Below are 24,255 nucleotides of genomic sequence, written 5' to 3' on the forward strand. Positions count from 1 at the left end.
CAGACGTAACTCAATCTCTGGAATACGAGAATGGGATGCTGTAGAGGTTACAGTGCTAAGATTTATTCCTGTATCCTCCGCTTAAGGGCTTTTAGTGAATATCAGTGCCTGTCATATCCATGGCAATTAAAGTGGCATTTCTGGTAGCAGAACACAAAATGGGCTCCAGCCTCTGAAAATGTAGAGCTTTGCAAGCCTTAGGCTGGGATTGAAGTATGTCTAACTGGTGTGGGTTTTAGCAGAGTGGATTCTGGCACCAGTCCGTTCTCAAGGCATCATCGGTACAAATATCCTCTCCATGAACCAAATTCAACAGGGAGCATTAATGTTTAATGTAGGGTGAAAATCCAGCTTTAGTCAGCATGCATTATTTACATCCGAATCTAATTAATGTGCCTTGGCCGAAGCACATGGGCACTGCCGCAAACTCCAAATCTCTGCCAATTAGAGGGCTTCTCTCTGAATGCGATGTGCGATTATCGTCAGGTCCAAAGAGAGAGAAGGAAAGCATGTGTAAAGACACTCAGGACTGAATGTAGTGCTTTGTAACTGCTGTTTCCATTTATGTTTTCCTTCCAGCAGAAGTCATTTAACTGAGTTTGGATTCAGTGGCTATTTCACCCTTCACTGGACATCACTCTGTCGTTCCCCTTGTTTTGAGTTTCATTACATGGAGGCTGTGGAGAATTCAGAAAAATCAGTCTGTGACTGAGCTGTCTTTTATAAACTCGCTGTCTGTGGCTTTGAGTACGGAAAGAAAAGAAAAACGGAAAAAAAAAAAAACACTGCACTTGATTTGAACTGCGAAGAAATCATTCAAAGGGAAAAAGGTAGATGCCCCATCCAAAACAGCATGTTCTGTTTTCAAGCACCTTCTTTGCCTTTTTAAGACAAAAAGCATGTGGAAACTTTCTGGATGTCAAACTTACTAGAACATGCCCATAGTTAATGTACTGAACTACACCTATGGTTACTCTGCTAGGACACCTGTGGGAACTTAAGAGGAAATGACTTCATACTGTTTCACAGAAATTGCAAAAATGGCTCAGAAAATTTAGTTCTGAGAAAAGCTCTTGAATAATTAATTTGATGCCACTTGGTTTGACATTTTTTTTTATCTGAGTATTTATCTTATGCAATGATATTTAGACATTTTTAATGGGTCCACACTTTTAAGTGTCTGAATATCATTTGGGGCCACTTTATATAGGCAATTTGTGTATTTTAAGCATATCCAGTCCTATTTTATTTGTATATTCAATTTAATTTATTGGTTTTATACATCAAATGAACATTTTTAGTACCTCTACAGTCCTGTGATTGCAAAGTGTGATTAGTTCTTCATATTATTAATTGCTCAATTACTTGGTTATGTAAATTGCTCCACGTTCTTGTGACACTGCAACAGCAGAATCCTGAATAATTAATTATTGTTTAAATATTTCATGGTGTGTACAGAGCATATGGTCTGTGAATATCTATTCTCATGGTTCAAATGCTAAATGCTCCTTGTTGCCTTTGAGGCAAATCATGTTACCTGAGAAGATATCTGAATAATCCATGCACACGTGTTTCACAAATTTCTTAAATTAAGTAAATACTTAAACTTATGATTCACAGGGTAGGTCTCAGCAAAGACTAATATCTGAAGTCTCAAGAAAATTCTTCCAGCTTTCATGAAATACTACAACATTGCCCAAGGGAAATATTTGTTAAGCTGTTGACCATGCTCACTTGCTATCTTGGATTAGTTTAGCACTACAGTGCGTACTGCAGAATGCTCTTATGCTGAGTCACAGCATACATACTAATAATGATGAGTTGAGTGCTTTCAGCATTTTTACTTTATTTCACTTTAACACTCTGAATAAGGGCATGGATACAAAGAAACTTAATGCCGTAAATCAAGAGAGATTATGTGTTGAAGCTCTATGCGTATGATGATTCGGATTTATTCTTCTTCTAGATTTACAGTTAAAAAGCATTGGGAATTAACTGCACAGAATAGGTGCGTGATTTACGATGTATCCTTGGCAATGTGTATAGCCAAGAATAAAGGATTCATCTGTGTGGGACTGCCGGAGCAAACTGAAAGGAAAGAGCCTAAGGACCCGGATTGCTTTCAAAACAAATGTAAATTTCTGCCCCTTTTTGATGCAGGAGTCAAATATGAGCCCCAGGGAAGAAAATAGAGGTCACTTTAGCTACGCTTGTACTTAAATTTTCTTGCTCAAACACAGCGTGATTAAATAGGTGTGTTGAGACAGATTAATTGCTGGATATCTCCAGGGCATTGACAGATAAATAATGACAGTTCTATATTGAGCTACGCACATTAAAGTTAATTACCATAGTTCTGGGGTGGGAGTTAGCATACTGTATTTTGCCCGCTAATTAAACATACATTTAAATGAAATGATCTCTTCCCCTCACTATGTTAATCACAGTATGTTGTCACCCCTGCAGGAGTGATTGGATCAGGTGCAGTAGATCCCACTGTTTCCTCGAGTCCCTTGGTGTCTAAGAGCAACTTCGTTTCAGCATCAATGAAGAGCAGCCAACTCTGGGCACCAAAATCCTTGAAAGGCTCAAAGTTTGGCCCCCCAGGCAATAATGGGCACTTCATAACTCAAACCAGTGGTCCAATGGAAGCCAAAAGGGGAAGCTTGGAGATTATGACCATCCCCATCTCCAGGAACAACCCTGAAAACTTCTCAGGAGAAGGAAAAGACTTAAATGAGGACAGTTTCTCACTTCCCAAAGGAACTACAACACATCTGTCTTCAGAGGATGAAAAGGAAACAGAGGGAAGTGGCCTAAAAGATTCACCATTCACCTTTGGCGGCCAAATTAAAGAAACTGACCATTCCAATGACCACAGTGTACCTCTGGAGACTGTCAAATGGCAGCCTATGAGTCTCCAGACGACTCAATCTTTTGGTGGATCCAGTTCTTCTGAACCTAAGCATGTGGAACCAGCTAGCACAGCTGAGGAGGCCAGGGGAGAGATTGTGTATGTCCATCGACACATTGAAAAACGCAAAAACGGTCCGTCAAACAAAGTAACGGTGCCTTTCATCAAAAGGAAGCAAAGCACAAATTTGACCAGTGCACCTGAAATACACACTTCCAGCTTGGCTACCACACCGAGCCCTGTCGCAGGAGCTACCGATACCTTTCAGGACAAACTGGCAATAACGTCTACCATTGAAAACATCCCTTTTCAATCCAGAGATGCCACCACTACTGAAGATATTTTGTGTACTCCAGATCCATCCATTTCCAGCACATGGCTACCGGTGGTTCAAGAGGAAGTGGATACGCCAACGGAACCTGTTCTTACCACAATAATGACCAAATATAGACCTCAGATTACACACAATACAGTTCAGCCAACAAGTCCAGATCTTAAGGACACCTCGCATCAGGCTGAGCCCAGGTCAGAAGTGTCGGAGTCATTTGTGTTGGCTCGTGGCTGGACACATTTTTCCGAACACATTTCAATGGAGGATCCATCGTCCCAGACCACAGGAAGCCCAGGAAAAGATATTGCAAACAAAACTGTCGCTGGCTGGGAAAACAGCCCCTACAAAAACTCAGGTAAATCTGTCTACTGTTGCATTCTTTTGTATCCAAATTTTCTTGTCGAATTTTGAATTTTCAAGATTTATTATGAGGCATGACAACTGTGAATATTCATTCTTGGTGTGAATAGATCTTTAAGCTCTCAGAATGAAGCATTACCTGGGTGTGTGTTTCTTTCTTTCTTTCTTTCTTGTTTGCTTACTTTGTTTGTTTGTTTGTATGCTCTTTCTTGCTTTATATTTTGCTTTCTTTCATTTGTTTTGTTTGTTTGCGCTTTCTTAGGTTTGTTCGTCATTCACTCTTTTTGCTTGCTTTCTTACGTTTGTTCATTTGTTTGCTCTTTCTTGCTTGCTTTCTTTGTTCACTCTCTTTTTTCTTGCCTTTTGTATCGTTTGTTCGCTCTGTTTCGTTTGTTTGTTCGCTCTTTCTTTTGCTCTTGCTTTCTTTTGTTTGTTTGCTTATTTATTTTTTTCGCTATTTCTTTCTTGCTTGCTTTCTTTCATTTGTTTCTTTGTTTGCTATTTCATACATATTTGTTGAAATTTTTCTTGCCTTTTCTTTCATTTGTTAATTTGTTCACTCTTTGTTTCGTTTGTTTGTTTGTTCGCACTTGATTTTTTTATTGTAATTTTTTGCTATTTCTTTCTTGCTTGCTTTCTTTTGTTTGTTCGTTCATTCACTTTCTTTCGTTTTTGTTATTTCATTCATTCTTTTGCATGTTCATTAATATTTTCTCTTGAACTTTTGTTCATTCACTTTTTCTTTGTCTTTCTTTCTTTCTTTTTTTGTAAACAAAGATTGCAAAGACCTAAATTGCTGCAGCCTTAAAGTAATTAGAGGGTTGGGGCAGTGCAATTAGAGAGACTCGGTAGGCAGTGATCTCAGTCTAAAACAAATCAATGTTGACAGAAGCCAGTAGATGTGTTCTGTAATTGACTCCATTCTCACTCCAATCTATACACATGTTTGAAAAGGTTCCGTATACATAAGCTCAACCTTCCCTTGTTCGAATCGATATCTCCTGGTGGGAGTCAAATCTTTTGCAGGACCCTAGATATGCACTTCAGCAAACAAAATAATGATCCTTAAAGCAGATCTGTTGGCCTCTGGCATGGAATGATTGTAAAGAAAGGTGTATCCTTAAATATACAATGATGTCAAAAATAATTAATCAATTAACTCAGATCTTACAGCTGCCCCAGATAAGACTTTTTGTGGCTTTAGGTGATTTTGATGATTCCTACATCTGCAACATTGTTTTTCAGAATGGCAGAGTGTAATTTTATGGTCTTATTACCTTGCTGAACAGACCCGGTTAGACCAGTATGAAGTTCCATGCAGGTCTAGGATGGTTTTTACTATTTTGGTGCTTTTCTGGTGAAGCTTGTTGTCCAAAGAAATCTTGCTGGTAAAGCTACCAGTAAAGCTGGTCAACAGAGTAGCAAACAGAGTTGCATAATCAGTAACTGGGTTAGATTGTTATAAAATTGTTGTTTTGTTTACCTAATTGTTGGAATTTCAGTTTTGCTTAGTGTTGTCAGCACAAACAAATAATTCAAATTATTTTCTTTCCTTTAAGTACATATACATATATAATTTTGTATATATAACTTAAATGTACCATTGCTAGAAAGCTCTGAATGTTAAACATTAAATTCCTTAAAGGAACTTTGTATTGCGTGGCAACAGAAAATACATAGCTTATCATTTCTCTTCAACAACTGCTCTCAGACCCAAAGAGACATTGCAACTCAACATGAAACAAGCAGATGAGAAGATTTTTGCCAAAAGATTTTTTCCCAAAAAACCCAGTTGCTTTTGAGCACACACAGAGAAGAGAGTCATGTTTGTCCTCCTTTTCCTGCAGTGCAGGTGGAAGTTCATAAGCCTTTTTAATCAATGATCTGCCGGTGGAGAGGCTGCTGTTCTCTGCCTCTCCCCCGAGGCTTTTTAGGCATCAGAGAAGTGCTTTTTGAAAAATAGCCACCGTCACGGTAGTCATAACACCAGCACCAGGCTGGCTTGCCCTTAATTAGAGAAGTGCGTTGCACTGTGATAAGACGAGGATGTGCTGTGTCTTGCGCGAATGTTCTGTTCCATCACTCTCGCTGACATGGCTTGGAGCTGTTTACACATGGAAACAGACATGTCCATCGCTCTTAGTGGGACAGATGGGTACAGTCTACACATACACACATACACACAGTCACATACTAGATTTACAGCCAGTTCAGATGTTGTCCTGTGCCAGAGCTTTTGAAACTGTAAGACTTAAGGCTTGGGTATAATTGTTTTTTTCTCGTGTCGGATTGTCTTGCACACCATGGAGTTTAAATGTGGAGGTTCGAGGCATGCGCACTACAACTGCTTTGTGATACACTTTAGTATAGCAGGCATATGCCCCCAAGATGCACACAGATGAGGACTGTCCGTGCAGACTAAATTTGCATCACACACACTGCACGATCTGATCCAGAACATGGAAAACCGAAGTATAAATACCCAATCTGGATTTTGGACAGACAGTAGAGTACTTGTGAGTTATTATACTCCAGCTCCTTAAGATGGATCACACTGCCTGCAAGGTAAAACTCAATGAATACATGATCAGTGTGGTAAATTCAGTGTGAAAAATGGTTTTCTGTGTTAACTCTCATCTTTTCTTCTGAAGTTGCATACAAGAACCTAAATTATGTGTCATCAGGCAAGGATGATGAGGTTACTGAAATCTCCTCCTTAGTTCCTCCAGGTCTTTGTCAGAAACTAGAGGTATCAATCGATTACAATTTACAATCAAATTAATTACATGATTTGCAAATTAATTCATCACAATTAATTGCATTTGAGGGCTGAGAAAGGCCCTCAAATAAAATTAATTCAATATATAATGATTAAATAATTATTTATAGTTATATGTAAATAATTATAAATATAATACATACAATTCAGAAAATTAAAATGCATTGCATTGCAGACGAGTGGCTTTAGAAGGAAACATATTTTTATTTCCATATTATTGAACATAAGCCTTTCATTGGCATACAGTCTACATTAATCCTTTTTGAAATTTAATTTGTCAATCTGTACAAGGTAGATTTATAAGGGCTTTTCTAGGGATGCGTCAGTGTACAGTGCACATGCGTCAGACAGACGCTTTTGGAACGCTGTGTCAAGTTAAACGTAGTAACCGTCCTGATCTTGTGCTGCTGTTAGAGTTAAGCAAGCTTGAGTGTTTAATGGATTGTTTTCTGTACAGCTGCGCGTTGCTTGAACAGCTAGCATTTCGCTTACAGCCCCCTGCTGAAAACAGCTGGTACTTCAAGCTTGAATTGCTCCGATGGTAGAAATATTCCTCATTACGGTCCGGGGACATTATTAATTTTGTTAATTTTTTAACACATTATTTTCGATATAATTAATCGCACTGAATTAACATGTTAAATCGACAGCCCTACCAAAAACACATTTATTTTTGCCGCTTATACATTCTCTTCTCTTTATAAGGCACCCCTGCACTACTAAGCTTTGCAATCAGAAATCAGCAAGAGATCTCTTTCTCATCCAGTTGCTCTATTCTTTAAAAAGTATATTTTTCCTATCGGTTTGTAGTATCTTATCAATTTGATACCAGTTTTATCAAATCCCTCCAATTTAATTCCAGTTCCCTATCTGTCACTCACTCGAAGTTGTATCGATGTAGTGACACTAGGGGTCACTCTTGGGAGCCCGAGACACCTCTGGTCTTTGATAAAAGGCCAATGAAAATTGTCGAGTGGGATTTGCATGCCACTCCCCCAGACATACGGGTATAAAAGGAGCTGGTATGCAACCACTCATTCAGATTTTCTCTTCAGAGCTGAACGGTCATGCTCATTGAGCTGAATCCTACTGTTCATTCACCTCTGCTGGATCTGACAGAGCATTTCAGCGGCTTCTCCCTCTTCTGCACTGGTGCACTGCAGAGAACGCCCCTGGGCGCTTCGGCAGAAAAACAAGAGAGTATATTTTCTGAAAGAGCTTTTTTCCGCCCCTGAGCGCCCAGCTGTGGCACACAGCCGCCCCCGATGTGGCAGTCTCCACGGGTTACGAGGACAAGCCTCTTCCTCCCCCGTCCCAGGCTGTTCCGGGGGTGGTCACAAGGAGCCAGGTAAGTGCTTCGATGTCCCTAGACACAGCACGGCCACGACGTGGTGTGGCACCTCAAGCTCCGCCCTGCCGCGAGACCCCACCTTCCGGTACGTCCGACGACGTTGTCCCCTTGGTCCCCCTTGCGCGGAACTTGGACGCGTGGCTCGCACTTTCCAATCCGTCGCGATGGCTGATCCGGACCGTCCGACTCGGCTACGCGATTCAGTTCTCCAGGCATCCGCCCAGGTTCAGCGGTATTCACTTCACCCTGGTCAAGAGCGAAACCGCTGCTACCTTGCACACACAGATCGCTACCCTCCTATGGAAGGGCGCGATAGAAACTGTCCCTCCAGCCGAGAAGAAGAAAGGGTTTTACAGCCCCTAATTCATCGTACCACAAAAAGGCGGTAGGTTGCAGCCAATCTTGGAACTGCGAGTACTGAACCGGGCCTTACACAGACTCCCATTCAAGATGCTGATGCAAAAACGCATTCTGGCGAGCGTCCGGCATCAAGATTGGTTCGCGGCGGTAGACCTGAAGGATGCGTACTTCCAGGTCTCGATCCTTCCTCGACACAGACCCTTCCTATGGTTTGCATTCGAGGGTCAGGCGTATCAGTACAAAGTCCTCCCTTTCGGCCTGTCCCTGTCTCCTCACGTCTTCACGAAGGTCGCAGAGGCTGCCCTTGCCCCATTAAGGGAGGTGGGCATTCGCATTCTCAACTATTTCATCGACTGGCTAATCCTAGCTCACTCTCGAGACATGTTGTGCGCACACAGGGACCTGGTGCTCTCACACCTCAGCTGACTAGGGCTTCGGGTCAACAGGGAAAAGAGCAAGCTCCTCCCGGTTCAGAGCCTCTCTTTTCTCGGTTTGGAGTTGGACTCAGCCTCCTTGACGGCGCGCCTTACGAACGAGCATGCCTAGTCGGTGCTGGCCTGTTCAAACAGAAAACAGCGGTTCCACTGAAACTTTTTCAGAGTCTCCTGGGGCATATGGCATCCTCGGTGGTGGCCACCCCACTCGGGTTGATGCATATGAGGCCGCTTCAGCACTGGCTCCAGACTCGAGTCCCGAGATGGGCATGGCACCACGGGACACATCGCGTGGTCATCACGCCGGTCTGTCACCGTCTTTTCAACCCTTGGACTGACCTCTCATTTCTACGGGCAGGTGTTCCTCTAGAACTGGTCTCCAGGCATGTCGTGGTCATGACAGATGCCTCCAAAATGGGCTGGGGCACTGTTTGCAACGGGCACGCAGCCGCCGGCCTCTGGACGGGTCCACAACTGCATTGGCACATCAACTGCCTCGAGTTGTTGGCAATTCTGCTCACCCTGCGGAGGTTCCAGCCGTTGATCCAGGGCAAGCACGTGTTAGTTCGGACAGACAACACGGCAATGGTAGCATATGTCAACTGCCAAGGTGGTCTGCGTTCTCGTTGTATGTCACAACTCGCCCGCCGTCTCCTCCTCTGGAGTCAGCAGCACTTCAAGTCGCTGCGAGCCACTCACATCCCGGGCAACCTCAACACTACAGCGCACGTGCTGTCATGGCAGGTTACCCTCAGGGGAGAGTGGAGGCTCCACCCTCAGGTGGTCCAGCTGATTTGGAGTCGATTCGGACGGGCACAGGTGGACCTGTTCGCCTCCCAAGAATCCTCCCACTGCCCGCTCTGGTACGCCCTCACCGAGGCTCCCCTCGGCATAGATGCGCTGGCACACAGCTGGCCCCCTGGCCTACGCAAATATGCTTTTCCCCCAGTGAGCCTGCTTGCATTGACCCTGTGCAAGGTCAGGGAGGACGAGGAGCAGGTCGTCCTGGTAGCACCCTACTGGCCCACCCAGACGTAGTTCTCGGACCTCATGGTCCTCGCGACAGCTCCCCCCTGGCGAATTCCCCTGAGGAAGGACCTTCTTTCTCAGGGACGGGGCACCCTCTGGCACCCGCGACCAGACCTCTGGAATCTCCATGTCTGGCCCCTGGACAGGACGCGGAAGACCTAAGCGGTGACCAGTGGTAGACACGATCACTCAGGCTAGGGCCCCCTCTACGAGGCACCTGTATGCCTTTAAGTGGCGTCTGTTTGCTAAGTGGTGTTCTTCCCGACGCGAAGACCCCCAGAGATGTGCAGTCGGATCAGTGCTTTCCTTCCTGCAGGAGAGGTTGTAAGGGAGGCTGTCTCCTTCAACCTTGAAGGTGTATGTTGCCACCATAGCAGCACACCACGACGCAGTCGACGGTAAGTCCTTAGGGAAGCACGACCTGATCATCAGGTTCCTAAGAGGCACCGGGAGGCTGAATCCCTCCAGACCACGCCTCGTTCCCTCATTGGACCTCTCTGTAGTTCTTCAGGGTCTACAGAGAGCCCCCTTTGAGCCTTTGCAGTCAGCTGAGCTTAAGGCACTCTCTTTGAAGACTGCCCTCCTGACTGCGCTCACTTCCATCAAGAGGGTAGGTGACTTGCAAGCGTTCTCTGTCAGCGAAATGTGCCTGGAGTTCGGTCCGGGTTACTCTCACGTGATCCTGAGACCCCGACTGGGCTATGTGCCCAAGGTTCCCACCACCCCTTTTAGGGACCAGGTGGTGAACCTGCAAGCACTGCCCCAGGAGGAGGCAGACCCAGCCCTGTCGTTGCTGTGTCCGGTGCACGCTTTACGCATCTATTTGGATCGCACACAGAGCTTTAGAATCTCTGAGCAGCTCTTTGTCTGCTTTGGTGCACAGCGGAAAGGAAGCGCTGTCTCCAAGCAGAGGATCACCCACTGGCTCATTGACGCCATAACTATGGCATATCTCACCCAGGACATGCTGCCCCCGGTAGGGCTACGAGCCCATTCTACCAGGGGTGTAGTGGCTTCCTGGGCCCTGGCCAGAGGTGCCTCTCTAACAGACATTTGCAGAGCAGTGGGCTAGGCAACACCCAACACCTTTGCAAGGTTCTACAACCTCCGGATAGAACCAGTTTCGTCCCAGGTAGTGGCACGCATCACAAGTGGATAAGCCCGGGATAGCCGGCCGGGTGTATCGCTTGCACATAGCGCCTTCCACCTCCTTTTGAGCTGAAGACATGTGCCATTAATTCCCAGTAGTGTTCACAAGTTTGTTCCCTGGTTGACTTCCTCCGAGCCATGTGGCAGTCGAGTTTTCGGAGAGATTCTCTGCCGGCCCAGTACACGTGCTAACTAAGAGTCCTGTTCTGGGGTAGGTGCTCCACATGTGGCGGTTCCCTTTTAGGTTAAGCCCATGCGATATATATCTTCCGCTGATTCGTTTCCCTGTTGGTCTTCCTTGGGCAGAGCCCTTCTGCCCCAGTCTCCATGTTTGTAGTAACTCCTCCCCCATTGGGCAGGATCTACCTTGAAGACTCTCCACATGGTTGGAAAGACCATGTGACGGATCCTTCCACTTAAATATCCCCCCCTCTCTTTGGGCGAGGTGTGGTCTCCGCTGTGCCCTCCCCTTGGGAGGGACACCCCCCGACTAGACCTGGTGGCCCAGTCAGATAATCCCCCTTCTTTTTTAGGGAGTGGAAAAAGAGAAGGGGAAAAGAGGCCACGACTGGGTTAAGCCTGTCTCTATCTCTTGGGTAGTTGACTTGTCCCCAAAAAGGGCCGTTCGACACTCATAACTATGTTGGGGGAGGTTACGTGTCGACCTGGTGTGAGGCACACAATAGTCTGCCCACCACACACCACTAGTTCACGTAACACAGTTCAGCCAATTGTGGCTTTTCATATAGGGACCCTTAGTGTCACTACATCGACACAACGTTGAGTGAGTGACAGATAGGGAACGTCCTGGTTACTTGTGTAACCTCCGTTCCCTGATGGAGGGAACGAGACGTTGTGTCCCTCCTGCCACAACACTGAACTACCCGCTGAAATGGCCGGACCTTATATCAGCTCCTCAGCATAAAACCTGAATGAGTGGTTGCATACCAGCTCCTTTTATACCCGTATGTCCGGGGGAGTGGCATGCAAATACCACTCGCCAATTTTCATTGGCCTTTTATCAAAGACCAGAGGTGTCTCGGGCTCCCAAGAGTGACCCCTAGTGTCACTACATTGACACAACGTCTCGTTCCCTCCATCAGAGAATGGAGGTTACACAAGTAACCAGGACGTTCTGCTTTAGGGTATTGGTGAGGATTTTGATTTATCCCAGTTTCTCAAGTTTTTGTTTTTATTCGTCATTTGTTTACCAAAAATATTAGTTCATAATCGTTCACTGATACGTTCAGTCATAATTTTTGCCATTGGTGGTGACAAATAAGTGCCTTTTACGTGTTATAAGTGAGTCACTGAATTATTTATTCAACTAATTTGTTAAAAAACAATAGCGATGTTTGGAATAGCATACTACCATCCTACTTGTACTATTTCTGCCATATTTACATAAAGCAGAAATAGTAAGAGTAGTATGGTTGTAAGCTATACCAAACATAGCTACTACATTGTTCACAACTAAAACAATGGAAGTGAACATGAAAAAAATTGTTTATGTTAAAGATTCATTTAAAAACACTAGTTTGTTCATGAACAAAACACTACTACTTTAGGGATAGAGAGTTTCATGGTTTACACATGGTTTCATGGTTTCATGCCTTACAGTGTTGATTGAACATATTTTAGTACTTTGTTTTTATTTATTTTATTTTTTTGGGAGAAAAAGCCAAGAACAAAATCACAAATTCGTACAAAAAAGTGTCTGACCATCTTCTTTGAATACATTATTTTCCCATGATGCCACAGTAGCTTTACGATGATCCTGTGGTGCAAACAAGTCACTTCATATGCTGCAAATGGCATGAATCTGCCTTTAATAACTGCTGAGCTATTCATACTAGCGCTGAAAGCACAGTTCAGGGGAGATAATGATCGCAACGGAGGTGAAAAAGCAAGCACAAATGCTTTCAATGTACCTTCCAGTCTCCATGGAAGCTAAGCGTGCTGCATTTGCACTTTGATCATGTGAGCGCAGAGCGCTACTACTGTTTGACGACAAGCTAACAGATGTACTTGCAGTTAACCAAGCTGCCAGGCTCTCTTCAGGCAAACATCACCCCCTTCTTCAGATGGTTTGTTTACTGTCTCACCACCCACACTATCCACTGGGTGGTCTTCTATAGCCAGATCAGACAACATGATGTTTGTTATATGTGTGCACTAAAGCAACTGTAAAATGTCAGATGGCTCTTAGTAAGGAAGTGTTTTATCTTTTGTCATTTGTCATTTTTGGCTTACCAGATCCGAGCCATACCTAGGAACCAGAATAAAGAGACTTGAATGTGGGCTGTTTTGACTTTGGGCATTAAGAAACCAGTAACCACCTACATCCCCTAGCAATGGCCTAGTAGCACCCTAGCTACCACCCAGAACACAGTTTACATGTTTAAGTCTAGTTTATGCATACTGTCTTTGCATTACTATCAATGCCTTTTGTAAGATTATTTCAGTCATAAGGTATTGTATACAGTCAGACCCATCTCATTCCATTTATCATCCAGTGCTTCGCATTTTCATAATGCAGCTCACAGCTATGCCAGGTCGGAAACTGAACTGAAGATCTGATGTTCCTGATATGCAGCACCCTGAACAGCCTCATTGTTAGCACCGTTGAACCTATACCGCTGCTCTGGATTTAGCCCTGAACACAGTGATGAATTGTCCTCTTCTATCTGATTATACGCGCAGCTTCAGGTTCCCTACAGACACGGGACTTCAGGGCTGTATCTTCCCTGAGCTGAATAGAGCAGGCAGCTCCAACTCTCTCCACACCCCACTGAGATGTTTATTTTAGCTACATGGCATTTTATTCTCCCCTATCATGTGTCCTGGAATTTAATGCGCTTTATAATATCTGTTGCACGCAGACGTAATGCCATCTCATCACACGTGGTTTCATGCAAAAAGACAACAAAGGCTGCTGGATTCCACTTCTGATATATTTTGTGCAAAAACAACATGCAAGCACGTTAGGTGTGATCCAGCTCTCAGATCCTAGGGTACGTCAGAGGTTCTTCTGAGCCGAAACAAGTAGGCGATGGAATAGGGAAATGAAGCCAAGAGAGAAGAGCTGGGAACAATAGAGCGCCACAATGCCTGTCCACTTTTTTAGCTGTCTGTACTGTAAAGTATTTTTCCCATTCATTTTTTCCATAGAGATTTCATAAAATCCTTCAAAAAAGAGTTGCATGCCACGAACCCGTTAAATATGTATTTCACCTGTATTAGCTTCTCTACACTGGCTTCCAGTTAAGTGCAGAATTGATTTTAAAATTGCCGTTTATGTGTACAAGGCCCTTTCTGGTCTCGCACCTAATACATTAGTGACCTTCTCCACACTTACTCTCCTCCAAGAATGCTCAAATCTGGTTATCAACTTCTTTTATCTGTCCCCCGTTACCACTGCAAGTCAAAGGGTGATCGGGCCTTTTAGGTTGCTGCTCCAAAACTTTGGAATAGCCTGCCCTTTCATGTGAGGTCTGCTCCATCTTTAGATATTTTTAAATCGGCCCCTAAATCATATTTTTATTCATTGTCTTTTGATACTATTTAATCGATTATTTACTGATCTTTTAAAGTATCATGATACCACACACGATAGTGTGTTAATTCTTCACACAGTTTGTCACAGCAAAGGTGGTTCTTAGAAACTAGCCATTCCACTCGTTGCTCCGCATGTGGTGAAAATAAATGATGGATGAACTGGGAGAAGGCTCAAATGGACTAACTTTCTACACTAATACACTAATACATTCTTAGATTGATGTAAAAAAAATAAAAAATCGCCGCATCAATACAGCCAGTTCAAACGGCAACGTCTTTAAACTTTAATTCCATTATTCCTGTGATTATTTTAATGTTGGTAACATTAAAATAAAGATATTATGTTGCATTGAAAAGTCTGTTTTGAGCAGCTGTTTCATTATTATAACCGCTTCAGCCCCTCTCTCCTGGTAAACAGCAGCGCGAATGCAGATAACACACACACCGGTTTGATCGCACGGCTCAGGGACGTGATCTAATTATAAGAGCAAACTTAGCGAAGTTACCATCACCATGCATTTGTAATTGGAAAATAATTTAACAAATGCAACATTCCATTTTTTAGAGAAACGGTAAATCTGTAAATGTTAAGATAAAGCATTTAGGTTAAATGAAGTGGCACAAACCCGTGTGTATTCTGCAGAGGCAGTGGGATGTGTCTAAAAGTGTTTAATAAGGTTGCTGGTGTTTCCCCCTTTGGCTTGAAATCTCTGTTGACATTCAGGGCAGATGGGTTTTCCTGGTCTCATCAGCCAAAACCCAAAATAATTCAAAATCTCGCTACGTGAATTGTGTTGTGTAAAAAGCTTCTTACTCTCCAAACTTTTATTTAAATCCATATTATCCATTAGGAGACACGACCGCCAAATGAACACGCTGAGATTCAGATGTGTGTGTTTGAAGCATGGGAAAACCACTCATTGATAAATAAACAATACCATGTAAGGGGCAAATTCTAAACAGCATTTTGCACTCTTACAGCATTTTGCGCCCTGTTGACATGCCTACAGCAGTCTGAAGCCTACAGCATTGAGGAGTTTTACCCATTAACTGTGTGTCAGAGACTCTCCAGACACTAACAATAGAACAGAAACTCTCTTCTCCTTGCGTCTTCCATATTTCATATTCGTGGAGAGTCCTGATCTAGTCCCTCACTAAGCTCTCAGTAAGCGACAAACTCTCGCATCCCAGACTTTTTGGGTTCTCTTAGATTTAGTGTCAAACCTATTAATAGTGATGTTTAATGTGAGATTCGGAGAAATATGCAAATCTTAGGTTGTGTGTGACACCAACAGCCTTTAATCTATTCTCTGTAGTGTTCAGGTACGTCAAGACTGGGATATTATTAGAACGCTGAAGTGTTCAATGTCAGGATTATTTAAAGAATTTTGATACTATTATGGAGAACTCCGTGCCTTCAAACCTTTCTAACTGAGATTTGACTCAGAACTGTATGTTTTAAGTGATTGATGATTATGTGCCCGTGGGTGAATACTTAGGTTGTTTGTTTTTTTTCCATTTCTTGACTGTACTTGATGTGTCTATTTATAAAAAAGTATATTTGAAACTGCATGCAGGTTGAAAATAAGAAAAGAGAGCACATCATACTTTTTTGACATGGTGTCAAGCTTTGTTTGTGTGATGCCTTTTTATCCACCCACCCATTCATCCATCATGGATTCAATCCACCAACCTTTTGGTAAACAGCTGTTCATTAATGTAAACGATCTTGTAAATTTGAGTGCTTTTCTATAACAAATGCAATCAGAAATCCAGGGTTAATTCCATTGTAGCACAAGTTACACCATCCCAACAGTGGCAACTCCAGCCCTACACAGTCCACACCTCAGCTTCATTCTTCCACCAGCATTAAATCAGTGCTTGCTCTGTGCCAGTGAGTAGATTGTGGTGGTCCACAGGGAGGCAAAGTTATCTGTGCTGCACGAGAAATAGGCCTCTGCATCCCAAGGTGCACATTCAGCTTACCTCCACAGTAATTGCAGCTTCACAATCAGTGAACGATTGCACTGCCTTTGACATATGAGATGAACGATCATGGTTTGACCTCCAAATGAATGAGGATGTTTGAGAAATTACGAGATTACACAAACTATGCATAGATTTGCCATTATATCAAAGTATGCAATCAAAAGTTAGAGATTTCAGTGTGAACTTCCTCACCAAATTCTTCCAAAACAAAATGTTCTGAGCTAGGCCCACATCAGTATTGGACCTCTTTACTTTTACTGTAGGTCAGCTATTGTCTCTAAGGTATTTTAATAGAAACATCTGAGACAAAGTTGAAACTTCAATGAGACATAACCGAAACACAACTCCTGCTGAGCAATGAAAGAGCAACCTCTCAGAATCACAGATGTGAAACTGTAATACAGCTCAGATTGCATTTGTTTTTTGTCTACATTTACAGAGAACTTGTTTGTATTGTGACTGATTATAGCATTTAATTGACTTAATTAGTGTAAAAGGTCTCTACTTTAATGGAAAAGAGGAAGTGGGAGACAGCGAGATCCAACTCAAAAAGGTCATTTATTTTCTCCAACACAAACTCGCTTTTCAGCGCAATTTTAATAACAGCACAGTCACAGTACGTGCGTGGCAGCTCTCTCCCTCTCACTGGCATCCGGCTCGCTCTTAAAGCCCATCTCCACTCTCTCTGTAGTGACAAACAGCTGTTAGAGACAATCATTGCCAGGTGATGATCCTTACCGTTCTCATCTCCTGATCTCACAAGCCAGCGCTCAACCATGCCCCCACCACCACATACCCCCATCGCCCGACTCAGGCCAGGGAGCCATCTGGCCTGCCCAATACCCCCCCCCCCATTTCTGGAGAGAAAGTCCTCAACAGCCATCTGCACCCCCGGTCTGTGGACCACCTCGAACCTAAAAGGCTGAAGATCCAGATGCCAGCGGATGATCCACGCATTGGTATCATTCATGCGATGGAGCCACTGGAGTGGGTCGTGGTCCGAACAGAGGATGAAAGCCCATCCCAGGAGGTAGTACCGCAGGGTGAGGACTGCCCACTTGATGGCCAGACACTCCTTCTCAACGGTACTGTACCTCGTCTCTCTCGCCGAAAGCTTCCGGCTGATGTACAGCACTGGGCGCTCCTCCCCTCCACCACCTGGGACAACTCGGCTCCCAACCCCCTGTCCGAGGTGTCTGTCTGTACAACAAAAGGTAGAGAAAAATCAGGAGCATGTAAAAACGGCCCACCACAAAGTGCAGCTTTCACCCACATAAAAGCCTGCTGGCACAGCTCCGACCACTGGACCGGGTCTGGGGCTCCCTTTTTAGTGAGATCGGTCAGTGGGCTGGTGACATACAAATAATTAGGCACAAACCTCCTATAATAGTCAGCCAGCCCCAGGAACTGTCTCACCTCCTTTTTGGTCTTGGGTCTCAGGCAGGTCGCAACCACTGCGGTCTTATCAATTTTGGGGTGCACCTGCCTGTGACCCAAGTGGAACCCCAGATACCGTACTTCCACCTGTCCAACTGCGCACTTTTTCCGTGAGTCCCGCCCATCTCAGCGAACTCAGAACTGCCCTCAGATGCAGCATATGCCGCTGCCAATCATTACTGTACATCATGATGTCATCCAGATAGGCAGCGGCGTATGCAGTGTAGTCTAAGGACTCGGTCCATAAGGCGCTGAAATGTAGCTGGGTCCCCAAACAAAACGAACGGTAGGGTCACAAATTGGTGTTCTGCCAATATCCCTTAGTTAAATCCAGTGTCGAATAAAAGCGAGCCGTGCCCAACCGATCGTCAATTCGTTTGTCAATACGAGGCATTGGATACGCGTCTTTGCATTGACCTTTCTATAATCCACACAGAACCGGACCGAGCCGTCGCTCTTTGGAACCAGCAGCACCGGGCTGGCCCAGTCACTATGGGATTCTTCTATTACCCCCATATCAAGCATGGCCGTTAATTCTTCTCTAACCACTTTTTTTGTGCATGGGTAATCGGTAGGGACGACTGCATACCACTATCCCTGGGGTTGTTTTGACATGGTGTTTTATGAGGTTTGGATGACTGGGTAGGGGTGAGAAAATGTTCGAGAATTCTCTTTGCAACCGGGCCATGTCCGTGATTTGCGAGGGTGAGAGATGGTCTCCGCAAGTGACTGGGGTGCCGTGATTGGCTTTTAAGTTCACCTCCGGCCCGAACTCCTCAATCTCCGGTACCACCATTGCCAAAGCCACGAGGACCTCCTTCCTCCACGGTTTTAAGAGGTTAAGGTGGTAAATTTGCCATGCTCCGCCCCTATCCATTCGTTTTACCTCATAATTGACTTCCCCAACTCACCGTGTGACCTCAAAGGGCCCTTGCCACTTTGCGAGTAATTTAGAGCTTGATGTGGGTAGTAAAACAAGGACTTTATCTCCCTGTGTAAATTCCCATAGCCGAGCTCTGCTGTTATACAGCTGGGTCTGACATTCTTGAGCCTGTAATTCTCCTGTGATAATAGTTGCACCAATGTGTGGAGTTTTACTCTCAGGTCAAGAACGTATTGAATTTTGTTATTGCTGTTTGAAGTTCCCTCCTCCCAACTTTCCCTCATGACATCTAAGACACCACGAGGCTTACTACCATACAATAATTCAAATGGGGAGAACCCTGTGGAGGCTTGTGGAACCTCTTGAACTGCGAATAACAGGGGTTCAAGCCACTTATCCCAATTCCGAGCATCTTCGTGCACGAACTTACGAATCATGTTTTTCAGGGTTTTATTAAACCGTTCGACCAAGCTGTCCGTTTGCGGGTGGTAGACGCTTGTCCGAATCAATTTAATACCCAATCATTTGTACAAATCGCGTAGTGTACGTGACATAAAAGTAGTGCCTTGATCAGTGAGGATTTCTTTCAGAATCCCCACTCGGGAGATAATTCTGAAGAGTGCCTCTGCAACACCACATGCTGAGATGTTGCGCAAAGGCACTGCTTACGGGTATCGCGTTGCTTATTCCACCAGAACAAACACAAAGCGATACCCGCATGCTGTCCACTCTAACTGCCCGACGAGGTCCATTCCAACTCTTTTGAAGGGGACCTCGATCAAAGGAAGCAGGCGCAAAGGTGCTCTTGGGGTGGCTGGCGGATTCACCAGCTGAAATTCACTGCATGCCGCACACCATCTGCGAACATCCCCGTGAATGCCCGGCCAATAGAAACGGGCCATTAGACAGTTCAGTGTCTTTTCCTGCCCTAAGTGACCCGCCATTGGATTATAATGAGCCATATGGAATAACATTTCCTGATGGTTCTTCAGTATTAATAACTGGGTTGTATCTTCCTTTGTCTGAGTGTCCTGCATCACTCGATACAACTGGTCATTTATAATAGAAAAGTATGGATAGGCGAGTGCAATGTCTGGCTGAAGACGGTGACCATCAATCACTCTCACTTGGTCGAAGGCGTGCCTAAGGCGTGCCATCTCGTGTCTGCTCCAGAGGGAAATCCCCGATGGGAAACCCTCGAAGGGCTGATGAAGGCCGAGACTTCCCCCTCCCTTACGCCATCCTGACACAAAGCTGACATAGATGGCCAAGGCTCCGCCTCCCCAGCCAGCACATCACAAATCCCACACCGAGACGCTCTGTTACAGGAACCATCTGCACAAATTTCCCTTAATAAAGTGGAAAACGCTGGCCAGTTCGTGCCCAAAATTAGCGGATGGGTGAAGGGTGAACTAAACGCAGCCTCGACACTATGCTTTTGTCTCCAAAATTGAATCGGCACAGTCACTACAGGATAATCGTGGATCTCCCCATGCACACACCTTACCTTCACCTTGTGACTAGCACACAAAGCCTCGTCTTGAACCAGGCATTGATGGATGAAGGTTTGTCTGCAACCCAAATCCACCAAGGCCTGGTATGTACCACCCTTAATACTCACGGGTATGCGATACATCCCAGCTCGATAGGAGGCAGCCTGCGGCGTGTTGGGGACCCAACCAATGTCCCCACCTCCATCACCGGGCATTGGTCCCGGAAATGCCCGGGCTCCCCGCAGCTCCAACAGACCGGCCCAGGCTCCACGCCCGCGCACGTGACAACGGATCCACCACCCTTGAAGTGAGAGCAGAGAGGGGTAAGGGAAACCGGTGGGTAGTGTAATCCCCAGAGCTAAGGAGCCGGTTTGGGAGGGGCCCCTCCTTGTTTCCAGGGAGGAGGAACAGGATGGAAAGCAGGGGGAGGAGGGGAGACAAGAGAGTGAGAGAGAGAGAGAAAGAGAGAGAGAGAGAGAAAAGCTGGCTCACCCATCCGGAACACGCCATCCACTGGTCCTCAGCCAGTCCGCCCCCTGGCGGACAGCAGCAGTTGCTCCGCGACCCGGCAGAAGGCAGCGGGTCCCCTGGCGGCTGGCAACGGCTCCTCCGCTTCCTGGCAGATGGCAACGGCTCTTCCGCCCTCTGGCGGATGGCTTCTCTGTCTCCTGGCGGACGGCAGCGGCGAGTTCTCCCGGACAGCATGCTCTTCCTCTTTCCCGGGTTTCTGCACCAGTGTAAAAGCTCTCTACTTTAATGAAAAGGAGGAAGCGGGAGACGGCAAAAATCAACTCAAAAAGGTAATTTATTTTCTCCGACACAAACTCGTTTTCAGTGCAATTTTAATAACAGCACAGTCTCAGTACATGCACGGCAGCTCTCTCCCTCTCCCTGGCATCCAGCTTGCTCTTAAAGTCCATCTCCACTCTCACTGCAATGACAAACAGCTGTTAGAGACAATCATTGCCAGATGATGATCCTTACCATTCTCATCTCCTGATCTCGCTCTCCATTCACAAGCCAGCGCTCAACCACGCCCCCACCACCACAATGATGCACCACCCACAACAGTTTTGATCACGGCAACAGTAACTGTTCAGCAAATTAGTGAAAACAGGGCAGCTTAAATCTTGAAAATCCAGAAAAGCTTTCATTCCAAATATTGGTTGATTTGCATCTAAGAGTTGTTTTCACAAGCTTTTTTCTTTCATTCAGACTCCATGAAACTTAAAAGGTAATTCACTTTCTGAATCTATCTGTATTGGTTTAACCTCCAACATAATCACAAGCTTCATTCTGTGCACAACTCAAGGATAAGGGGAACATAAGATCATTAGGTGCGGATTTATAGCTGTCCTGTGTGTCAAAAAATGTGACAGACAGTGCATTTAACACTGAGCAGAGTTTTTTTAAATCTAAATTAAAATGAAGGTGGATAATGGAATGGGTTCTGAAAATTTTGTTATGATGGCCTGTTTGGGCATGGTGTAATGCACACCCCCAACTTGATAAGATGATTCATATTTTAACTGAACAAATTCTTGCAAAAGGTATGTTTACATGGATATTTGCTTGGCGCTGTTACCATTTCTCTATTGTTTTCAAGTGTGAATATATCGTAGGGATGAGATGGGATCTGACTCTGATTAACAGAAATTTGATACAGTGTACTGTATATCTCTTCAAAAGAGCTTTTCAAATATTTGTCGCTTAACAAGGGGCTCGGGTGTAGCATTATAAACATCTTGTGTGGAGAGTGAGTGGAGAATATACACTAGGGGTTCACTTAAGTCGACACAATGGAGCTACACTATTTAGTGTTTTATTTTCCTGTAGGCTGTCCCCTGTGGCTATTGTGTTTTTGAGAGCTAGCTCCTCAGTTCATATTTTTATGAGTAATGAGATCACTTTGGTATGGGTCAGCACTTAGGAGGGCAGTAGCATATCTTGATCTTAAAAGTTGCAATTATGGATATGAAAATACGTCAGTTTCAGTAATTAAAACAAAAAATAATAATAATAAACGGAACTCAATTCCCAACCCTATATTTAGTGCATATATATGGTTGCTGTGCATTTCCACACTTTTTGGAAGTTGTGAGCACACAACCCTACAAAAATGTATTGAGGCTCTTATGTGATCAAGTGTTTATTATGACAAATGGACCATTATCCACTTGTATATTATGTCGTGTTGATAGTTTGAGCAGTCCAGTTGTTTTCAGAGTGGGCTCCATTCAGGGTCTACTGAGACTGCAAACCACATTATAAAGAGAGCTCATATGGTTGATCCATGCATCACCAATGTGCAGACTTCACTGACAAAGTCTTGGAGAAATAGAAAGAGACGGAATCGGGGAAGGGGAACTATTTTAAGCTCACTGTGTAATTAATCATGAGCCAACGGCAAGAAACCGAACAAGCTTTTAACTGCTATTCCTCTCCTCCCAGTCTCACATATTCCCCTTGTTTTTTTCTTTACCCCACCTCCTAGTCTTTTGCTACATTAGCTACTCGTTCACATGAACATTCACAACACACAAACACACATGCATCAGAAGAAGTTCTTCTCCTTTCAATAGGCTATTGATCGGTGGATGTCCACATTATCATCTGCCAAGGTAACAAATCTCTAGGAATAGTGCACTGTGGAAGAATTGGCCTGTGGTGACTAATTGGTAGCGAACCGTCTTTTTCCTCTGCACCGTTGCCAGTTTAGCAACGAGAGCACTCCATCCTCTCAGAAAATGATCCATTTTGATGGGATTTGGGATGAAAAAGCTCTCAAGTGGGTGCTGAAGAGTTATTTCATCATGATGATGACAAGGAGTCCTTGAACTCTGGTGCTCCAGTAGAACTGTGTTTAAGAGGAGTCTCAGGTCCGAGCGGCATTCATTGAATTGGTCTGTATGGATCTGTGTGTCATCGTGCCCTACTCTGAGACTTCACTATTGCTCAGCTGCTTCTCTCTAAGCTGAGCTGGCTTTGAAGCTCATGAGAGATGGTTCCATAATGTAAAATATTCTCAAAAACGATAAAGAATTAGGACATACTGCGTAACCAGGACAATAGCAGTGGTAGCTCAGCAGTTAAGGCTCTGGGTTACTGATCAGAAGGTCAGGGGTTCAAGCCCCAGCACTGCCAAGATGCTGCTGCTGGGCCCTTGAGCAAGGCCCTTGACCCTATCTGCTCCAGGGGCACCATATCATGGCTGACTCTGCACTCTGACCCCAGCTTAGCTGGGATATGTGAAAAAAAGGAATTTCACTGTATATGTGCAAATGTATAACGTGATAAATAAATACAATTCATTAATTATAAAATTATAATATCCTTCAGAACAATAATATATATATGTTTGTTTTATATCAATAGAAAGTTTTATGAAAAACTTTATGTTGGGCATTTATTTTTTTGTCATGTTTTATTGGGCATTAGCACAGATTTAGATTTTTTCAGTGGTTTTATTATTATTATTTTGATAGCATCGGAATTCACAAATTTGTGTTATTTGGCCTCAATCATAAAATAAAAGCAGAAAGAATTTCTGTGTAAATGTAAACTTCTCTGTAAAACCAATTTTGTACTTTGGCTTGACAAAACAGACTTGGTTTAGGATTTTTCCAAAATCTCTAAACCTAGACCAAAATTATCCTCTTTCTCTGTATAGACCTTAAGACTGTTCTGACATAGATCCCTTCCACACTAATCTGTTTAATTTGAAACCTTCGTTTTCATTTTCCAAACGCTATTGTTTTCCAAAGTATGTGGAGGACGACGGCGTTCCAGTGGGGATGAAAGGCGTACACATAGCAAAATCAATGCATTTTCAAACGAGACGCATGCAAAAACACATTCGGTGTGAATGGCCCCTTACTCATCTGTTCACGCGTTTGTGAGCTCATGTGCATAAAACTATTTAGGGAGGCCTGTTTAATTTTTTTATTCATTACAAACTCTATCTCTACCTGAACCCTGCCCGAAGTCATACTTGAAAAACTGACACGAAACCCGATTTTTTCTCAGGTCCCATCAGGTCGGGTTGCAGACCTCTATACCAGTGTTTCCCAACCACTGTGCCGTGGCACACTAGTGTGCCATGAAAGATTGTCAGGTGTGCCATGGAAAATGATCAAATTCCACAAAATAAATAAATGCATGAAAAACAATAATAATTTCAGGGATCCA

At 44.3% G+C, this 24,255-nt stretch overlaps 1 protein-coding gene across 1 annotated transcript in view; it reads left to right on the forward strand.

Moving 5' to 3' along the window:
- The window catches only part of LOC127439051 (neurocan core protein-like), a 106,076-nt gene that overhangs the window by 27,245 nt on the left and 54,576 nt on the right, over positions 1–24,255 (forward strand). Inside the window, exon 7 of the mRNA XM_051695075.1 lies at positions 2,467–3,600. Coding sequence (XP_051551035.1) covers positions 2,467–3,600 — 1,134 coding nt within the window. The remainder of the gene's footprint in view (positions 1–2,466; positions 3,601–24,255) is intronic.

This window comes from Myxocyprinus asiaticus, chromosome 50, assembly GCF_019703515.2.
Source record: "Myxocyprinus asiaticus isolate MX2 ecotype Aquarium Trade chromosome 50, UBuf_Myxa_2, whole genome shotgun sequence".
Taxonomy (NCBI): domain Eukaryota; kingdom Metazoa; phylum Chordata; class Actinopteri; order Cypriniformes; family Catostomidae; genus Myxocyprinus; species Myxocyprinus asiaticus.